General features: G+C 39.2%; 1 protein-coding gene across 3 annotated transcripts; it reads left to right on the top strand.

Moving 5' to 3' along the window:
• The first annotated feature begins 1,097 nt into the window (after positions 1-1,097).
• Positions 1,098-21,818, top strand: LOC131694925 (very-long-chain 3-oxoacyl-CoA reductase-like). 3 transcript variants are annotated; one of them, XM_058983462.1, is made up of 5 exons: positions 1,098-1,341; positions 2,212-2,372; positions 12,749-12,795; positions 20,653-20,728; positions 20,801-21,818. In XM_058983462.1, exons 2-5 carry the CDS (start codon positions 2,219-2,221, stop codon positions 21,487-21,489), a joined length of 966 nt encoding a protein of 321 aa, XP_058839445.1. In that variant the 5' UTR covers positions 1,098-1,341; positions 2,212-2,218; the 3' UTR covers positions 21,490-21,818. The 3 variants fall into 3 exon arrangements, with proteins under 3 accessions (XP_058839445.1, XP_058839443.1, XP_058839442.1); XM_058983460.1 differs by having other exon boundaries at positions 2,193-2,372; XM_058983459.1 differs by having other exon boundaries at positions 1,101-1,341; positions 2,155-2,372.
• The last annotated feature ends 560 nt before the right edge of the window (positions 21,819-22,378 follow it).

Here is a 22,378-nt window from a genome sequence, read left to right as displayed (position 1 = left end):
ACTCTGTCGCAGAATCGAAATACACTCAGGGTTTTTTTTACGCGGGGGATACAGGCCGCGTAAATTCCAAAATCCGCATAAATGAAAGTCCGCGTAAATGAAGACCGCGTAAATTTAAGAATCCGCGTTAATGGAAACCTCGTTGATGGATACCGCGTGAATCTAAAATCGCGTAAATGAAAACCGCGTAAAAAGCGTAAAAAATACCGCGCAAAAAACCTGAGTGCCCCAAAATGTCCCTAAAAGACGAAGAAACCTCTAAAATCTTCAATTCACCTGTTCGAGTAACGTAATCGGATAAAAAAAAGTCGAAATATATAACACTCAAAAGCGCTATGATTAAAAAGAAATATTTTCTTCGAGTTCAAGTGGGCAAAATTTAAGGGAAATCGAACTACGATACGAAAGAAAAAATACACTCAGGTTTTTTTACGCGGGGGGTACAGGCCGCGTAAATGAAAACCGCGTAAATTTCAAAAACCGCGTAAATTTCAAAATCCGCGTAAATTTCAAAATCCGCGTAAATGAAAACAGCGTAAATTTCAAAATCCGCGTAAAAAACTGAGTGTAATTGTGAGCCAGTGTAATCATGCAGTGATACTTCATTTTCACCTTAACTTTTCTCTTCGGACAAACTTGACACAAAATGAGATGTGAGCCGTGCGTACCATCGTATTTCCATCGTAAACATCGCATTCAACACAACAGCGCGACTGCATGGACATGTGACTGCTCACTCACTCCCGGCGTGATAAATAGGTGAAATAACGGGAGCACATTACACGAGCGCATGCGCTCAATAACCGGCTAGCTTTTCTCTCAATTGAGTACACTAGGCGATATAAGTGTTCGTACAAGAGTGCAGTAGCCCGCACATGACTTGCTTGCAGTTCTTTCATCAAATCCCTTTACGATCCGGAATCGAACCGATTGATGCACACACGTTAATGTAGAATCAATTTTATTTTTTTTTTCATTTCCAACAACCTATTCAATACTGCACACCAGCCATCATTCAGTTTATGTTCCGATGAAAGTAGGGGAAAGATTATGCTTTCGCTTCCAACCCAACACACTGCCACCGTGGCCGGTTTGCGATTTGCATTCGATAAGGCACTCATTTCGTCCGGTTGGTTACTGCATTGTAAGCGAACGTCGCATACCGTTAAACAGCTACAGTCGTGTCGCATCCGTGAACAGAACGAGATATGTAAACGATCGAACCGAAAGAAAGTGACATAACCCCGAAAACCATCGCGCAGCGTGCCGTTCGTTTCGTCTCATCCATTGTTTCCGGATTAGTGTTCGTCAACTCATTCATCTCTTCGTCTTAACACAAAGGTGAGCAGATCGCATTTTCAAGTTTCTTCATTCAAACGAAAATAAGAGTGAAATAGCAATTTTGTTAAATACTCATCGTTTCACCGCATGTGTATATAATCATTGGGGTTGTGTTGGTGATGGCGAGATGCCCCGTTGTGCCGTCAGTTTCTCCTGCGTAACGATAAACACACGTACAGCTGGACTGCATTTTGATTGATTTTTCTTTCCATCCGCGTTTCGTTTTTTACGTTCGTCCACGATAGCACGGTAACTGCTTCCCTTCAGGTTAGGTAAAGCCTCTTTCGGTGACGGTCGAGCCGATCCGTTTTTTAGTTGACCGCCAGCTTTACCAGACGTCAGATCAGGTTCACTTTGACCGCAAACTTCAGGTGCAGTTTTTTGTGTCATATTTCTCTTAACAGTACGCGTATATAAAGAAGTAAATACATTAAAAACGGGTTCTGCGCAATTATCGCCGATCGTTCGATTGGAAAAGAAAGTTTTTGTGTTGGTTTCACACTGCTTACAGCGACGTCGACGCCGAAGGGAACATTTCAGCGATCGTTTGTTCTATCATCCCCAACCCAACGACGCCAATATTCCAAACGATAGTTCTGTTTAGTTAGCAATCACCGCTTGCAGCTATCGGATCGCGTCGGGTCTCTATCGCGTGTGCGTGTGCGCGATTGATACCTCGCGTGCGTGTGATCATCGATCGGGTGCAAAAGAACAGTAGGCATCGCCTCCGACCCTGCGCGTGTGTTATTCAAGTGACTGTTAATTGTTTTTGTTACGTGCCGTCTTTTTTTCATAAAATTGGCGAACTGCCAGCCCGAATCACCGCTAGAACCAGGGGATATTATTTTCAGTCAAAATTCTACCCATCAGGAGAAAAATGGTTAACGCCTACGATATCTTCGGGGGCGTTTGCGTCTTCGTCGTTTCGGTTCAACTGCTGCGGAAGGTGTTTCCCTGGATATACGAGAACCTGCTCGGGCCGAAAGTGTTCGGCTCGGGGATTAAGCTGAAGGAAATGGGACAGTGGGCACGTGAGTATTGTAGCTTGTAAGAGCTATTTCTTCGGTAGCGATCTGCATTATTGACTAGTTTTGAGGTGGGTTTTTGGGTCTTCAGGCGCGTTATTTTTTTTATTATCAGCGCGGAAGTGCTAAAGAAACAAAAGTTTTATGGAAATTTAACAAGTGACGAATTCTTAAAAAGTTAGAAGCTAATACTTGCACATTTTTAAAGCGTTTCCCAGAAAGTAAAATGCCGAAGCTTTTTTCCTAGAAATACAAAAATTCCCGGAAAACGAAACTCCAACAAGTACAAAAGCTCAGAAAACTTTTCTTCACGATGAACCAGAACCCAGAAAAATGGTTTGCCATAAAGTAGCAAAACTAAAAAAAATATTTTCGCCGAAAATTCAATTTCTTCCAACCAAAATCGTAACAATCGTTTCCTTTAGATTGTTTTCATCCAAATGCTTATTATGATAAAAATGCATATAAAAATTTAAATGAAGCTTAATACACAAATAATTGAAGTGTTATCATTGTTTTTATCAAGCTATTTTTTTATTTCTCGGTGGGGAGCATCGCTTGCCCTCTGTTGGTTGTTATTTCGTTTCCCTCGCTCTTATTTGCATCCATATCCTCGTCGATAGAGCAGCTTTGGTTTTCGCTGTTAGATGTTTAGTGCTTTTTGTGTTTTCGATTAACAGGTATAGCCGTCATCCTTTTTGTTTATACTTCCCTGGGTATGTTAGCTATTGGTTTTTGGGATACCGTGGAATATTGTTTGTCCGGTATTTATTTTTTTGTCAGCTGTCTGTGGTGTATAAACAGATGTTGAAGGCTGTTTGATGGTGCCGGTTTCTGTGGTTGTTTTGGCGCATGACTTACCGCAGTGTACCCTCTTCTGATTACAGAACTGGTACGTCTGCCCAGTGAACATCTTGAGATGATCTACCCTCGATAGGGAAGTAAGAACTACCCGCACTGTCAGACAAGGTTGAGGACACCAGGGAAAAAGTTTCTCTCAGTGTCATAATTCTCCATGAATCTTTTGATATAATCCATGCTATCGTGTGGGACAATTTCTGTCAGATCAATTTCCATATATATGGGCATCTTGGCTGTGAAGTTTTCATGTTCGACGTCGTGTTGGATTTTGTTCTTCGCTATGAAGCTTTCTGCCTCAGCTAAAGAGTTGAACGTTATTAGTACTAATTGTCACGTATGATGTAGTTGTATGTAGGACACTTCCTTCCATTTTCAGCATGACCAATTGTTCCACCCCGTGCACTGTAGATCTAAGAAGGGTCTGCGTAAAATCAATCGCGATTGTGTTCTCCCACAATAGGCCAAGTTGATGTTGTGATTCACTCAATTCACTTGCAGGGGTAACGAAACTTTGCCGTTTCTATAGCGTACAAGTACACGCTATAGCGGAGTGGTTCCACTAGTCTTTTTGTTTGTTTGCTGCTCACAAGTGATGTATTTGTGAATTTTTCATCGGTACGAAATGAGGAAGCGGTCAGTGTGAAGCGGTGAATTGTATTGAAACAATTACATAAAGTAGTTGTGTACCATAAAGTGTTACGATCAAAATTTGGCCGACTAACTTGATTAGGGGCAAATCGGAAGAAGGAAGAGGGAACAGTTAGACATTTTGAAACAAAAGAAAATTTGTCGAAGTTCAGTATGAAATATCTAATAGGCTATCTGTACCTGTGGCTTGAAAAGCGGCATTTTCATTGTAACCGGGACCACCAACCAGAAAATTTAAGCTTCATTGATTTCATTCAACTCTATGAAATGCATCAAATAAGAATCTCTAATCCTAGGCACTACCTCGAAAGTAAATAAGTACAGCTTAACTTGAAAAAAAGGAAAACTGCATGTGAGTGTAACGTCACTCCGGGGCAAGTATATGCTCATCCCAAGTAACCATTTTGTGTTTTCATTTTTGGGACCACAGTTTGTGTGGCTAGTTGCACGATCCAGAGCCCGGTAACCCTTAGACGGAATGGACAAGAAAGTGCTTCTTGTTTCAGAAACCACATGTCGGAAACCCAAGCTCATTAAGTTTTCTCAACAAACCATCGGCGACATAAAAGTGGTGACAGCACACCACCTTGAGGATATCCGCAGACACTCCGTTTCCTTATCTCTATTTGGCATAAAGATGAGCACAGATGCCGATTACTAAGCATTGCGTGTATCCAGTTTCGTGATATATAAAAGATACCCATGACATCGTGCTACAACTTCAATATTAATAAAAACTAAGCTTGATTGCTTTTGCGAAGAAGCAAGGGGGTATATTCTGGAATATGGTTTCCCAACAATTGCTGTTTTCGAGGTAATAGTTTTCTGGAGAATTTAGTTTCTGGGAAATGGTCATAAAATAGGAACTTGTATGTCAACATTCTCATCCAGCATAGGAACATATATTAAACTATTAAACTGTTGGAAAGTTATGTCAAGAGGACACATGATTACGGTTTGTAGGGTGCGGTTATAGCGTAATTGGTAAATCAATTACCTTGTACACAGCTCACCTGGGTTCATAAGGTAAGGGATTTTTATAAAAGAGATTTCTATTGTCAGAAAAAAGAGGCGAATGATCATAAAGTTAAAATATCTATAATCAAAATTTAAAAAAATCGAGGTTTGTAAGATTTTTTTCTTGATTGAAAACATACAAATGAACCCTAAATTCTCTCTAAGGAGAATAGTTCTGGTAGAAAGCATTTTTTTCCGTTAAGGAGAAAAATGGGTAAAACCATATTTAAATTAATTATGGATTTTGCGTTACGACTTCGTCTCATCAGAATCCGACACTAACTTAGTGCCCAGACTAAGCTAGCACCGGAATTAAACCAGCTTGGTTTCTACCAAAACTTCTCTTCTTAGGGAAACATATTGCATAGTGTGGGGACGGGCATAACGTAGTTGGTAAATCGATTACCTTGTACACAGCTCACCTGGATTCGATTGCCAACCCCGCACATAGGGATAGGAAGTTTTCCAAAAGAGATTTCTCTAACCCGAAAAGAGTCAAATGACCCTAAGGTTTAAACCTCTATAATAAAAAAAATACCATAGTGCTTAATTGCAATGGTTTGCTAAGCGCCAAATCAAGTTTCGACTTCATTTGTTCTCATCAGCTTAAACAGAACATCCTCTCTTGCGGGACATCACGCTTAACTAGGTTTTTGATCAGGAATACGAATCGAGTCTACATCTTCGGAGCTAGCGTCAATCCGGCGCTAGCTTAGTCCTGTCACTAAGTTGCTGTCGAATTCTGATGAGACGAACTCGAAACACAAACTGTATGACTAATTTATAAAAATGAAACCCAGCGTTTATGAAACCTGACTCCATGGCATAGCAAAACAATTACTTTACAACAGACCGGGAGCTACATTTACCTATCCAATATTTTGACTTCGGTTTGAACAATTTATTTCCATTATAATATCATCAATCAAGATTCTTGGTGCGAATTTTTCTAAAAAGAAACTACTGTCTCGAAAAAAATTCGTTCACTAGATCAAGTATAATCGGGACGTTCACCTCTGCAGATCCTGTACATTGCATTTAAATTTTTCCAAATAACTTGATGATCCAAACGTGAAAAAATAACCCAGCTAAAGTGGTTCCGATCTCCAGTTTGCATCGATTGAGAGTATAGAAGAGAGCGAATCCAGTCCGAACGTTCACATAAACATTGTAAGATTATTCAGCTACTTAGCATAAAATGTGCTCAGTCACGGCACGTTTCAACCATTTCAAACTCTTTTTCAAGCCGCAACTTTACCCCCATTTAGAACAGTAGTACGATTTTCTGTTTATATTTTAATCGAACGTACCGCTTGTAGTCCAATGTTCGACTGCTTCAAATTTTGGATACTATCAACATTTGTAATTAAATACTTCTTTGAAAAACATCATGATTAAAATAATTTTTGGAATCTTAATCGTGATTATAGTATTCAATTTACAACTATATTGAATTATTTAATGAGTTCAATTCGGCGAAAATTGTTCCGTAAATTAAACTGAAAGTTAAAAATAGTCCACATTATGCGTATGCTAATAGTCAACAAAAATGTCCAGAATTCGAATCGAAACGGTAGAATTTTCTTAAGATTAGGTATCTATTGACATCCAGCTAAACCTGTTCCGCACTAATTTACTGTTCGAAAAGAATGCCTGCGCGGGCGTCAGCTAAGGCCTGGTTATGGTGTCATCCGAGGGAAGACACCTCGTGGAATGAAGCATTTAGGTATATCGTTTCGCCTTCAGACTGACTCTGAGTCACAGGGATGCTTTTCGGAAAGTCTTTCGTCATCAACATCACCTAAATCGAGCCCGATTATGACTGCAGAACAGCAACTAACATCTCTTGCTTCAATAACTGCCAATGACTAGTACACCAGCAATGAAAAACCACATAACCTAAATTCTCTTAAGAAGGGAAGTAATTAGTACTGGATCAGAGCGAGATGTTTGGTACGGACAAAATGTAAGTCCTTAGTCAGTCGAATCCCATCCCTGGCCTCGGAGTAGGTTCTGAACCCTAATTACTGCCAAACCAGTACGTTTTGACTAACGAACTACATTAAGACTCGAAGTACCAATTTTTTGTTTACCATTTATCTGTCAGTGGTATTTCAATTGAGCGCGAGACCTGTCAAAAGTATTCAAATCGAACAAAATTTCTTCGAATCCTTCTCAAACGACCAGGAATGCAATCTGTGCTTCGATCAAAAAAAATCTTATTACCATTTGTGATGCCAAAAACTGAAGAAAAATCTGCGGATATCCGTGTGAAATTTCCAAAAAAATCAGTGCAAAATCGGAATATCCTCAAAAATCTGTGAAAATCGGCGAAATTTTCATCAAAATGCCAAAAATCTTTCTTCTGTGAAACATAATCTGTGACCAAAAATTTTAAAATAAGTCTGTGACATTACAGAAAAAACTGTGAATGTAGTTAACAACGTGTAGCCTCAGGCAAAATAAATTGTTAAATTTGTGTCACTGTACGGAACCGGGTTCAGACTGACAACAGCAACCAACCTCCCCGCCACTTCGTCAATTATTTGCGAAACTAGAGCTGGTTTGGCAGAATAATAATCGCATGACCACGGTTATGACATAAGCAGCTGCATATGGGTCTAAAGTTGGTCAAATTGTAATGTGGACCCGTCGAAGTGCGCTGGTGTTTTTCATTTTGATTTTCAATTCGAAAACCTTTCTCGCTTTCGTTCACGCATCGTGAAGACAACACGTTGAACTGGCTGCAGCAGCAATAAGTAAATAGCTTGAGACTCTACCAACACAAACAACGGCGGTTGGTTTGGTTTTGAAGCCTCTGGGGTACATTTTCGGTCGGCGAAAGCCGCTCAAGCATCTTACCACCTACCGAACCAGCCTGCAGGTGAAAACTGGTTTGCACTTGTAGGAGACATACCTTTACATAAGCGCAGTTTTTCGGCATGTTTTGGCGTTGGTTTGTCTTTTATTGTTTTTTTTTATCTCGTAAGAGATGATGATATCTACTCACCAGTAAGTGGATTTTTTTGACCGTAAAACAATTGTAAGATATGGCAGGGGGTAATTTTACCAACTGAAAATAAATTTCAACTAACTTCTTAGTTTTTATAAGAATTAATTTTAGGAGGCTGTGAATTGTTGCGTCTTTCATTACAGCCATGAAGCGGCGGCTTTTCTATATGTATATTTTCAGTGGAATGAACATTCCTCTATTATGTTAGTGAATTATTCATAAAAGTGTCCCTATGTTATGTGCAACATGCGAACAAAAAACGCATTGTTATGCATGAGTAGGTTTGCGGGGCCACTTTTTCCAATTCATTTGAAACTATTTGAGTCCCGCGTCACGCAAAACTGACTGTGCTGATGAAGGGAGCATATCCAATTCGAATACGACGCACGCAATTTTATCATTGTACGAAGAGATTCTGTTCCAGAATTTCTCAATATCTGGGTAAGTCTAACTAAATAATTTATAAATTATGTCATGCAAAAATTGTTTGCGTGAAAAATTTCAATAAGCTTGGAAGTGAATGAATGAGTGCTTGTTTCAATAAATTCGCGCAGGTCACTGAATTATTATAGATTTCATACCAGTGGAACAAATATATTCGAAGCCTAAGAATTGCTTCCAAGGTTGTGTGATAGAGAAATGCTATTACAATAAGACATTTATCTTTTCATTTTTTTCGGCAGTATTGTTAGATTTTTTAATCATATGATGAAGACTAAGATGACTGTAGTTTGCCTTTGTGTATTGTAAAACTATAAAATATTTGAATGAAATTAGTTATGGAATTTGCATTTCGACCTTGTCTCATCAGAATTTGGCACTAACTTAGTGCCAGGACTAAGCTAGCGTCGGATTGACGCTAGCTCTAAAAATGGAGACACCATTTTTGTTCCTGAGCAAATCCCTTGTCAAGCATAATGTCGTGCAAGAAAAGGAGTTCATTTTAAACCCATGAGAACTGTTGAAATCGAAACATTGGTTTGGCTAAGCAACTCAATGCAATATACACTTTACTACATTTTTCCCCACAGGAGAAAAATTTGGGTGGAAACCAATGTGTCTGCACTAAGTAGAAAATTTGGTGTATTAGTTATGGAATTTGTGTTTCAACTTTGTCTCATCAGAATCCAACACTAACTTAGTGCTCCCTAGCACACCTCCTCTGGCTACATGCCAGTTTGTACATCAGAAGCTAAAATTATTCAATTTTAGCCGTTCCCACAAAATATTTATATTTGTATTTGTATAAGTCAATTTTATTTATTGTGAAACTCACGACTTAAGGCAACACTTCGTACACAAGGGGTAAATTCAACTATTTCGGAGATAGTTGAAACATTAGATGCAGGATGAACTTATATTTGGTTGCCGGGTACCGTTCACTTTTTAGAGAGTCGAGAATAAGGAGTACGTGAGAATGAGTACCTAACGTGCCCCCGCCGCACTCCTTTGGTGTCTTCGTTTTCATCACGATAATCTGTAGTAGTCGCCATTTTTATCACTAAGATATTCACGATATAAAAATCCGATAATTACTCAATCATATTCATCGGTTTGATTGTTAAAAGATATGGCTGATCACACTTACAGTCAACGTGAAATCAACCTATGAATTTAACCTATTTATTTATTTAGTTCGTCAAACATATGTAGGACCACAAAAAATATTTTTCATTGTTTACATACGTGCTATTCTTCATCTCCACGGTTTAAAGATAATTTTAATTCATTTCTGGACATAGTAAGGTCTTATTTTTCATAATTTTAATTATTAGAACATCCGTCGATTAACCGGGTCTTAAATCTGCTTAAATAACGGCATAAAATTTTGCTTGTGAAATAAATGACGTAGATTGTACGCGTTGAGAAATAATATCATTATGGGCGAATGACCATCTGGTTAAAGCCCCTAATAAAGAAAATTACAAAAAATATTATTAATACAAATCATTGCCATTTCGCGGCGTTCTTCAAGGTTTTGTATGTTAATTGGCATGCAACATGCCTCATATGATGGAACAGGGAATGCGGTCCAGGTAAGCTTACGTAGCGCATTTTTTATTCAGTTCATTTTGGATATCTTAAAACTAGAAGGTTACAATGTGAAAAATTTTTTATAAAAGAGGAAAATTTTTACAACTATTTTAAAACTAGTGGGATACAATAGTTTGTTTGAATTATTTTGCAACTATCTTAAAACTAGGAATCCAGTTTAATATACAAAAGAGGGAACATAAGTTTTAATATGCGGAGGGGAACAAGTTTTTATAAGAAATTTAACAACAATCTTAAAACTAGGAAAACAATTCGATATACAAGGTGGGAAATTTTAGTTTTTTTTATGGCAAAAAACATAACTGGTATGTCGCGAAGGGACTTGGACTGGTAATTACAATCTAATAATATGCACCGTAATAAAAAAAAATCACCAATCAGATCGCAAGAGTGCTTCGAGTGTCATTTTTTACTTTAGATTCCTCGGGCGCTGTTTATACGCGGGGCATGGTAATTGGACATGTGAACTCTCCCCGCAATAGGCACACTTTTCAGGATTGCCAAAGTCATCCTTATGATTCTCTGCATAATTGTCACATCGAGCCTTATCGCTACAGCCAATGCCGTGCTTCCGCAGATTTACGCCTGACAAACTCGATTCGGTAATCACGTCGTCGATCTCAACTTTGTAGGCGGGTATGTAGACGCGATAGTCGTTTGTAAAATACTTGTCGTCAGTACTGTAATTTACTTGCTTTAGATAGGATATCACAAACTATCAAAGAAGTCCAAAGTAAACACCAAACAGAAAGGAGCAAAAGTGAGATTCCACCAAGGGCGTCAGAAAATCTGCCTACGGCAATGTTTTACTGCCTAATCTCCCCTTGACTACGCGCAGGTTATATTTACAGTCTACTCCACTTTGATAGTGTCCGCAAAACGGGATACACACGCCGGTCGAACGTGTCAAACGTCGTCGGCTTATTGAATATATTCAAATAATCAATTATTATTCCAAGTTTCGGCATACGAAAATTGAAGTAAGCCGGTCTAAACTATTCATGTATAAAAGGTGCCATTCAGTAGTAGTGTGGATGGGTAGACCAGTGAGGACGGTGAACATATGGACAATAGACTAATTCAATGATAATTGGACCTCTCCAATTGCGCATCTTTAAATCATGGAAACGAATTTCATTTCGCATCAAAATATACAAGATCAATTTTTTTTGTAAAGTTTTGTTATTGGAGAATTTAGAACCTTTCTAAAATTAGCCGAGCTCTAAAACTAAACTACGCCACTGGCCTGCCAATAACCTATAAACTATCGGATACACGACCGAAAAATGCTAAGCCCAAATTAATGCTCGACGCAGTATGCCCCGACTAAGCTGTCAACAAAAGTTGAACGCCAGCACGGAGTCACGTAACCATTAGGTCGCATAGTTTCGTAATTTTGGCACGGTACGAACGACGGTGAGACCTGTTTCGTTCGTTAGGGAAATGGAATTTAAATATTTTGCCACTCGCACTTTCGGTGGTAGTTGGTCGCGTTCCAGTTCTTCAGTAACAAGCCCGAATTTTGATGAAGTCCAAAGGGTAAGAACGAGAATAGCAGCCCGTCATGGTTTCGTAACCGATCCAACGCTTAAAGGAAACGTTAAAATAATTGCAAGCAGTTTCTATAAAAACGTCCACACACACAATGAATATGGTTCAATCAAACCAGTCTGCTATTTAAATGTACTGCCTTCATTGATAATGTAAAGCAAATCCGTCATAATGCAGAATAATGCTGAATATGAAAAATATTATTCATACGAAACGGCAACGTGCTTCCCCGTAGACAAAAAACCGTTGTATCGTGTAATTTGTATAATTTATACGGAAATCCTTTAATTAGTATCCAGCAATTTCAATTACCCATATTCAAGGTCTTTGCCAAGGCGTCTTCCAAAAAATACGTTCAAAGTATTTTGCGCCTGGCTACCTCCCTTGACAACCACTTGACACCTATAGGCAATTTTTATCCAACCGGCTCCATCTTAATAATTGGATGACTATACTATACTACGGCGTTAAGTAATACTAATTTTCCCACTACTAGTTCTACAAGGGGATCGAGTGACGCGCAAAAACAACACGCCTGCTCTGATTACTACTTCCGCGACTACGTACATTGTATCCGAGTGTGCGTGTGTGTGGGTGTGGATAATTCTACCGAGGAAAACTCGAAACTTGCAATCAATATAATCTTCGATGTGTCGATCATCTGTCGTTAAAGTTCTAAAAGCTTAGACAGGGTCCGGTTCAAGGGCACCCCGAACGTAATGATGATCAAGTTAACCTGTAGGTACTTACAGCCGATTACCAACAGGGGACGACGGACACCTATTAGAGTTCAGGTGCATCACTAGCTAATAATGTGATAGTAGGTAAATGGATAATGCAGTTATAAGCGCATCGTGATCGATCAAAAATTGACATTTTTTTACGATTGTCGCGCAAATTGAATCTCGGTATTTTTACGATCCCCGTTGATTGGGTTAGTCTTTAGAAATTATTAACTCTATTGTGTGAGAATTACATCAACGGCTCTGTCCACATCTGCAGTCTGACAACTGATACTTCGAGCAGGAAGCACGAATACAAAACACCACTTTGATGCAAATAAAGCTAACCAGCAAGTAACTTTGCGCACCTTCCTGCAGCTCAAGGCAATTCTCCCGCGTAACCGCATCGTAATTAACCGTTTGATCGATAATGCAGATCCCATCCTAGCAAGCGACATTCGTTCCTCTTTTTTTTCTTCTGATTAATCACGTTTCCTATGTTTGTATACTTGCAGTGGTCACCGGAGCAACGGATGGAATTGGCAAAGCCTACGCTAAAGCTGTAAGTATCTTCTGATTCGGCATCGCCGGGTGTCTGAAATGTAAATAGGTTCCGTTCCACCAGTCAAAACGTTTTGAACTTTCATCGTCGTCGGACGGTTGGTATTTGCTTACTTTTTCCCTTCCGCACATATTTACTCACAGTTACTGCGTAATATCGACTTACTGATTTCTGCCACTTAGCACGGGTGCATGTGGTTTCCAATTTGCATACTTACCCGTGCGCCCCCCGACCGGTTGCCGTCGGTAGACTAGAGAGGGCTTTTGTGCAAACTACCACTGGGGTTTGGTCGTAAATTGTGCGTGTTCGCACGGTGAATACCGGAACCGTCGTAGTGCAAGCTTTATGAAGTTCAATGTCGGTAATAGAGTTTTTACTGCGATCGTTTTGCTAGCTCATAATGATCTGTCGATAGAAGGTGCAGGTATTTTCGCATGGTCGCCTTAGCAACGAGAAGGTTTTTTTTCCGGAATCCGGGTTTACCCTACGAACCTTTCCTTAAATTATGACTGAATGACGTACAATTTTCTCAACATTCCCTGTTTACTTTGTTCTACCTTACATTTTTTTGTTCGAAGGTAAAACTATGTTAAGTGATTACTGGTCCTTCCGTTCAGCTTTTTGATAGTTTGTTGCGATGAGTCGATTAATATTCTTGTATAATTTTCAACGGTTACTGATCGTTCCTAATTTTTTTTGGTTCGTTGGATACAATGAGTCGAATAATATTCCTCAATCATTTTCGATGGTTTGCATAATGGATTGTCCCGCTATCACGGGTGTTTGTACAGAGGGAATGACAGGACACTTTCGTCTTTTTGTAGCTATACTGCGTATTCCTATCCAGTGGGTCCAGGTTAATTAAAACCGGTTAACAGCACTTCGACAGGACAAACGTCAGTCACTAGAACCTTGGATAACAAAAATAACATCGGCATTTGTCGCTTTAGATACACGACAGTGAATGCATTGTGTAAGATCTTTTGGCAAGATATTCATATTTTAAAAACTAAATTTTAACAAATTTAGAGCTGGCTATTTGGAAAACGGTACATGAAAAAAAAAATCCGTTCATAAATTCATGAAATGAATGAAGTTCATGCCCTTGGGTACAAAATTGACTCCGTTGGCTTTGAATAGTGGCACGAAACTAGAACCGGCCAGAAGATCGTAGGGCCCTCCTGTTGCTACAACAGAGGAAGCAGACGCTTCTGTAGAGACACCTTGAGGTAGATCTCCCCGTGTACATTCCCAGTAGTCACGAACGGTGCACTCCGTTTAGCCACATGAACAGATCGCTTGCCAAACCATCTATTTATTAGCATACTTTGAAAGTTTCTGCATCCTCCGGAACATCAAACTTGTGCTGGGCGGTAAAGAACCCTAGCGCTGGAAGCTGCCGGAAGTCCGCCTTTACGTAAGTCTCATCATCCACGATGAGACAATGAGGCTTCGTCAGCGTCTGGGTGTACAGTTTTCGGGCCCGTGGCATTCCCACCATATTTTGCCGTTCGTCACGATTTGGAGCCTTCAGCACTTTTTACGTATGCAGTCCTTCCCTGTCCTTGGCTCTGTGACCGAACATCGTAAACAGATTCAACAGATTTTTGGCCACATCCCTGACCGAAGCATTGGGATTCCGCTTAAATGCTTTCACTACACGCTTGTGATTCTGATCTCTAATAGAGCATCCATTCTGACCGGATTTATCCTTTCGTTCGATGCCCAGAGTTTGGTAGTAACATTTAGTCAAACGGCTCACCATTGACTACACTACTCAGTTTTTTTTTCCGATGTCCCGAGGATTTTCCAGATGCTTGCACAAAATCATTTCGCGATGTTGATTTTCGGGTAATGCCTTTTTTCCAAAATATAGTGACTACTTCCACTCAAATTTTTAAGAGAAAAGATCCAAAGGGTTTGTTTTCTACAGCGTTTTTTCAGTGATGCAAGTGAATGTCAGACACCTTTTACGCTTATGATTTCACGATTTTCGTAATTCATATTCACGTTATCGTGATATTTTATTCACAAGTTTCGTTTCGGATTTTTCGAGCAGAGTGTGATTTATGTTCACGATTTCAGGATCTTAGTCACGACGTTAATCATTTTTATTCACGCTATCGTGATATTTTAGTCACAAGGAGGCTTATATGACTTATGTTCGTGATTACAGGATCTTAGTCGCGATTTTTGATATGTTAGTCACGAGTGGCGTGAATTATGTTCATGATTTCAGGATCCTACTCACGCTTTTTGTAGTTTATTTCCACGTTATCGTTGTATTTTATTCTCGAGCTTTCGTTCGAATTTGACGCGTGGAGCAATTTGACTCTTGTTCATGATATCAGCAGTTTTAATTTAATGAATAAAAATTGGACTAAACCGTTTTGCGCGTTAAGGGCACAAGATCTAATTTTAATTAAGTTTTGTTTTTTTGTGTTTCGAATTCATCTCGTCAGTAACTAGCACCATCTGGGTGTCTAGCTAGAGGATGTATCTAAACTAGTACCCAAATTAGTACTAGTTACGAAGTAGTAGTTTTATCTTGATTTTCGCAATTTCGCAATTGGGTACTATCGGATTTTTTACTCGGAGTAACGTGACAATATGAACTGGATTATTAAAGTGTGACTGAATTATATCACAAACACGATTTGTGGCTCTATAATGTATATGTACTCAGTGCAGTTTTTGTTTTCTGTTCGGACATCACACTGAACTTTATCAAAGAATAACGATGTTCGAGGTCCTAATAGTTTTCTAGTATTGGCTGCTCGCGGCTATTACTACTCGCTAGCAGCTGGACATAACTATATAAAAAAGCAACTGAACATAACTTCATGGAAAGGTCCAAATTTTGTGAAATAGTTCCCGTGAAAAATTCATGACCACATACAGAGTTGAAATTGAAAACAACTAGAGATATTTAGATATCGGTAATAAAGATCGTTAATCATGTACTGAGAATCATGAACTAGTTCACGAAACCATGAATTTTATGATTTTATCAACTATTTCACGAGTACGAATGATCAGTCGTAACTATTATGATAGGAATCATGAACCAGTTCACAAATTGTAAGTAGCGATTTCCCACTACTTGTGTTCTTGATTGCCTGTCGGACCCTGTTTGTCAGGGCAGCCTAGCTGCTTCTACCAAAACTTTCGGATTATCGTATACACACCAAAAACTAAGAAAATATATTTAAATAAAAATTATAAAGTCACGCTGCTGCTGCTACGATTGTGGCAGGAAAGGCGGAAGGTCTCTTCCGACCGGCCGGGATTGCAACGGTCGCGTTCTCCGAAAATGCTACGTGGGCTTCTCCGGCAGCGATCCCTAACTTTTAGCTAGAGAGGTGAACTTGTCTCATTTGTTGGAACGTCCCTAGCGACATTGGTGACGAATCACCGGATTTAGCAGCACACAACGTCGTTCTCGCCTCACGGCCCAAAAATCTCACTGACTATCCTCGATGACCTCCTTCCGCATGCTGTAAAAAACCATCCCGCCTTCCATCACCGTGTCAGCCTTCGCTTGTTGAGTAGCAAATTCAGCACACGTTTTTGGCAGCAGGAGCAGAAATGTGACCTAACTAAACTGCCGTTCTACGCATAATTGTCCCATGTATATAGGGAATCCCATAGAACATGGGACAATTAAGCTTATAACGGCAGTAAACCCTACCATTAATTCACAAACAATTCAAATCACCTATTTATAGCTGTACGCTGCTCACCTGGGTTCGATTCCCAACCCCGCACATAGGGTTACAGATTTTTCCAAAAAAGATATTTCTGTGACACGAAAAGAGGCGAATGACCCTAAGGTTAAAATGTATAATCAAAATAAAAAAAAATCAATCTAAACCTGCCAACCAAAATACAAGCAAAAATTTTCGAAAATTATGAGCGATCAAGGAACAGTGGTGAGCATTATGTTGCGCAAACAAATACACTCTACGGAGTGTTCCCTCAAAAAGAATATCATTCATGAATCTCCTCAATCATCTTGAATTAGTTCATGATTTCTATTATGTTAGTCACAATTCAATATCTGTGCTCGCGAAATAATTCACAAAATCATATATTCATGTATACATGAACTGATTCATGATTCCTAGCGAACTAGTCACGACTCATCATTCCTGCTAGTGAAATAGTTCACAAGATTGTGAAATATTATTCGTCGAAATATGAATAGGTTCATGATTCCTAGTATAACAGTCCCATCTGAACATGCGTGGTCGTGACATATCTCACAAAATCATGCAATATGTTTCATGTGTATGTGTATCGTATCTGATCGGTTGTTGTTTTCTGCCCAACGCTGTGAATTTTGATCAATTTCTCAAGTTAATTTGTATCTTACTGATTGCTGTACTGTTTAAATCGTTCTCTAAATCGAGTAGCTAATGGTTGAAGTGGAATTTCGTGAATCAGTGGATGGAATTCAGTAATTCCATTGTGTGATTATATCTACACAGAGCTTGACGACGAAGTGGTATTGTTTACTTCTGTTGCTATTTTCTGAGCTGGAGACTGCCTACTAGAAAATGATTTGCAACAAATGTTTTACCAAAATAGAATACGATGAAAAAACGATCGCTTGTAAAGGATTTTGCGCAGAAGGATGCGATATTTACCACTTAAAATGTGCCGATCTCGCAGTTTCTGAGGAAATATATAGTAGCAGTAATAGCATCTGGTGGCTTTGCATGGCATGCGGAAAGATGATGTGTGATATTCGTGACATGGAAGTGTTCCGGGACAAGCGAAAATTGCTTGATATTGCAGCTTTTTCCTCTAAGTCTTCCGTTGTCGCTATAGTCGAGCAGAGTCCGAAGGCTGAAAAACTTGAAGTGAATTTGCACAAAGAAATCTCTGAACTAAAACATCAGATGAATAGCATTAACCCATTATATCCTAGCGTATGAAATTTCATACGCAGAACTATCCATCGTTTAACGCGTATTTACTGCAGAATTTTGGCATCTAACTACTTTATTATTGCACTAATGGGATCATTGCACCTCATATTTCATTGCGAAAAAAGACAACTGCCATTTTTTATAATTTTGTTTACATTTTTGAAACGTGTATAGTTGGGGCAAATGGCGGCTGAAAAGTAAGCAATACATTTAATTGAATTTTATTGTTGGAATTCCTGCTAATAATTCCAATATGTGACAAAACGCCCCTACAGATGTAAAAGAAGTGTTTTCTATCAGAAAATCCGAAGAAATATGTCAAACAACTTAAAATTTGTTGTTTTTATTTAAGCGCACGAAATTTTTTGCACGAGAAATTTTCATTCTCAAAATCATTTTAAGCGGTGATTTTATTTTTCCCATAATCTTTGATACATTTTTTGGTGGAATTGAAGATATCACTGCTTTTGGCTCACTTTTTGAAACCCCTGGGTTATAATGGGTTAAGGAAACTTTAGCAGAGCTAACAGACTCGAATTGCAATATCCCAGCCTCTACATCAATTGTTAATTCGACTATCTCATCACCATTATCTTCGACAAAGCTTCGGTATGGTTCGAAAACAGATACAGCTTCGAGTAAGACAATGAGAACGCCTTCTGAGAGATGCTGGATCTTTCTTACCAGAATAAAAAATACTGTCAGTGAACGAGAAATTGCCGAGATGGTTGCTGTTTCAACGGGGAGTGCTATAGAGACAGTCGTGGTGAATAAACTAGTACCGCAGTGGAAGAACGTGTTGACGATGCCTTTCGTTTCGTTTAAAGTTGGCATTGATGCCAATTTGACGGAGATTGCGTTAAACCCGTCAACATGGTCAAAAGGAGTTTGTTTTCGGGAATTTGTAAATCGAACGACTGTCTGGGAACCTGCTGGATAAAATATGTAACTAATTCATAAATGTTTGGTTTGTGCAAAATAATTCTATCCGTTTTTTTAAAGATATAATGATTGTATGTATAAGTAATTAGTATTTAAGTTCAAGTCTGTACGAGCTTGCTCGAAGGCGATAAATAAATAAATAAAAATATGTTTTCGTGAACTGGTTCATGATTCTTAGTATAATGGTCACGACTGACCATGTTCATGCTCGTGTATTTTGTAACCCGTCCCTTATATTGTGAATTATTTCGCGAGCACAGATATTGAATTGTGACTAATAGAATAGAAATCATGAACTAATTCAAGATGATTGAGAAGATTCATGAATAATATTCCTAATTTCGTGAAATAGTTCACGAGCAAATGTATTGATTTCATTTTCAGCTTTGATCACCGTTTTATTCTGTTTACATGTTTAAGTTGTTGTTCGGTGAAAAATTACAATGAAACGGGACTGTCCATATAACACTCTTTCCATTTACCAACTTTACTTACATTATTTCCAATCTGCTCACATCTGCTTTCCTATCAGACTTGTCATCAACTGAGCCATTTAGCTCCCAGATTTTCTAACTTAACTTCAAATTTGGGGAATTCGTTTGGGTTTTTCCTACTTAGCTCATGGTGTACGTTCGCTATGTAACTCCTTAGGTCAGATACCGTTTTTTTAAGTTTTGGGGTACTTCAATTACCTTCAGCTTGAGATACGAATTTACGCCTATCGTTATATTTTTATAACCCAAAAAATCGCTCGCTCATCACAGTTCACTTTCATAAAAACTTTGAATTTATTTTCGTCGATTATTAAAACATTATGGTTTTAAAATATTCGGTTTTCCCTACTTCTCTATCAATGTTATTTATTCAAAAATCTCTTGCGTTGGAATCCACTATTCACATAAGTGGTAGAAGACAATTATCAGTTATAGCTCGCTTGAAAATTCCTTTCGTAGTATTGATTGACACCATCAGTGAGATATTGAATGTATGGTTCAAATGTGGGGCGCGGAGACTACATGATCGTGTGGAAGCGAGCGTTTGTATGTTCAAGTTTGAGACGGCGTTTATAAATTGATAAGATATAAAGCGTTCTCCTTCCCGTTAGCGTGATCGCAATGGGTTCGAGTGTTTCTATGTTACCGTGCGTGAAATATCATTGCTATACCCGCAGTGTTGGACAAAAAAAAGATTTTTGGCATTTAATTCGATCTATCGAACTTTGAACAGCTCTAATTTGTTTTAGAGACACTCTAACACCATAAAACCTTCAGCAAAGTTGTTCAGCATATCCTGGACTAAACTTCTATCTATTTGTTGACATACTGCAGGAAGAATTGTAGTCTGTAGAATTGAAAATGCAAAAAAGTAGGTTTTCTCATGCTAATTTCCATACAAATTTCAAACGCAATGCACTACGCCGGGTCAAAACCAATTGACCTCAAATCTTGCACAGTTATTTGGGACCCCAAATGGAACCAAAAAGTGCTGTGCTCGGTTGAAGTGGTTAGGATTACGTTTTTCTACATAATAATGCCCCACCCTAACCTCTTGTTAATACATTATATCACAGAATTCGGTATGTTGCCAAATGGCAACAGTATGCATTTAAGGGTTAAACCGAACCATGACCCTGAATATCGCGTTTAAGCAGCAAAATGACACCCTCCTGTACTGTCCATGATCGTAAATCAGTCCTATTGTTCTATGGGATTTCCCATCTACACGGGACGGATTATAGGCAGTGTATGTCTATCCGATTTATGACCACATACGAACAAGCAAAAAAGCCAGCCCATTAGTCGGTGAAAGTTTAGTAACGGAAAAAGCGAAATGCACTATGCAACGACGGTCTCTACACTTGCCTTTAGATTGCAAAAAAACAGCTACCCTTAATTACACAGCAACAGCAACCGCATTATGTTCGTTTTCTCTAATAACCTATTTCTTTTCCATGTAAAATCACTCCCACCATCCAACGCAGCTAGCCAAGAAGGGCCTGAACGTGGTACTAGTCAGTCGGACACTTTCCAAGCTGGAGGATGTCGCGAACGAAATTGGTAAGTTCCACCCGCAGTACCCCCGAAAAAAATTTAAATTTTAACAACAGTTCTTTTCTTCCTAACTCACAGAAACCGAATCGAAGGTCCACACCAAAATTATCGCAGTGGACTTCAGTACCGGACCGGAGATCTACGAAACGATCGAGTCCCAAACGGCCGACCTGGAGATCGGCGTACTGGTTAACAACGTCGGTATCAGCTACAGCCACCCGGAGTACTATCTCAGCCTGCCGGATTCGGCGAAGTTTGTCAACGGTTTAATCGCATGCAACATTTTCTCCGTCACGCACATGTGCAAAATCTTTCTGCCCGGTATGGTGGAACGCCGAAAGGGTGTAGTGATCAACATATCGTCCATGTCGGCCGTTATTCCCGCACCGATGCTCACCGTGTACGCAGCCACAAAAGCGTTCGTCGACAAATTCAGTGACGATCTGGCAACGGAATATGCCAAACACGGTGTAGTGGTACAGTCCGTACTGCCCGGCCCGGTAGCTACTAACATGTCTAAAGTTCGCCGAGCCACCTGGATGGTGTGCTCACCAAAAACGTTCGCCTCCAGTGCCCTCAGTACACTGGGAATCGCTCGGCACACCACCGGGTACTATCCGCACTCGTTGCTCCAGCTCAGTATCGATATGATTGGACTGGTTTCGCCGACCCTCTCGCGGAATATCACCCTTAAGACGATGGAAAACATTCGTGGTCGGGCAGTGAAACGGGCAGCAGCTACCAGCCAGCAGGAACCTAGCAAGTAGAAAAAATGTCCGAGATTGCCAGACTTTTCCCAGTCCCGTTAAGACCATTACAATTTCGTAACAACTACAATCAATGAATCCTGCTGCATAATTTATCTGAGCAATATGAGGCCGATCGAGGCGGGAAGTGAGCGGATGTGTGAATTGCCACTTTCTAAGTTTTTGTTTCGCCGAATTCCAGTTATGTCGTTCTTTCTATAGACTGCTAATTACCATAACAAAAATGGCATTTGTTACAACGTAGAAAATAATAATGAGGAATATTAATTGTTACAACCTATGTAGGGAAAATACAGTGGATAAATTCTTTTAAGGTTAAGATTACACGAGAGGATGAAATGTTGAATAACTATAATACGAAACATACCGAATGCGCCTTCTCTAGGTTTGAAAAGCCGTTGCAAAAGAACTCTTTTTACCTGCAAAATAAACACAAAGAAATAAAATATAATTGCAGAAGCGATGAGATAATGAGGTGTTTTATAAAATGAACAAAAAATGTATTGTTTATTCGACTTAACCCTTAAATGCATGAAACTCATTTCTTTTTTTGGTACTGATTTTTCGGTATGGATGCAATGTTCACCTCTTGTTGAGGCTTTATATCACAGAATTGGGTATGTTGCCAAATGCATTTAAGGGTTAAACTTTTTTTTACGTTTGTTTCGGAAAGAGGTCATTGTTCTATGAACTTAGGATCAAGTAGATAAAGTGGCAGATAAAAAGCGCCTACCATTCAGATTTATTAATTTAACAAATATAACAGAGTCGAATGTTGATTTTGATTGTGGATCAGATTCACTCTAGCATCGGTCGAAACTTATATGAATTTTATAAACATCAGAGCGCACCTAGATTGGTTTGAATCTAAAAACGACATCAGCATAGC

The sequence above is a fragment of the Topomyia yanbarensis genome, unplaced genomic scaffold (assembly GCF_030247195.1).
Source record: "Topomyia yanbarensis strain Yona2022 unplaced genomic scaffold, ASM3024719v1 HiC_scaffold_20, whole genome shotgun sequence".
In the NCBI taxonomy this organism is placed as follows: domain Eukaryota; kingdom Metazoa; phylum Arthropoda; class Insecta; order Diptera; family Culicidae; genus Topomyia; species Topomyia yanbarensis.
The sequence above is the reverse complement of the archived record's forward strand: the minus strand, read 5'-3'. Positions and strand labels throughout refer to the sequence as shown.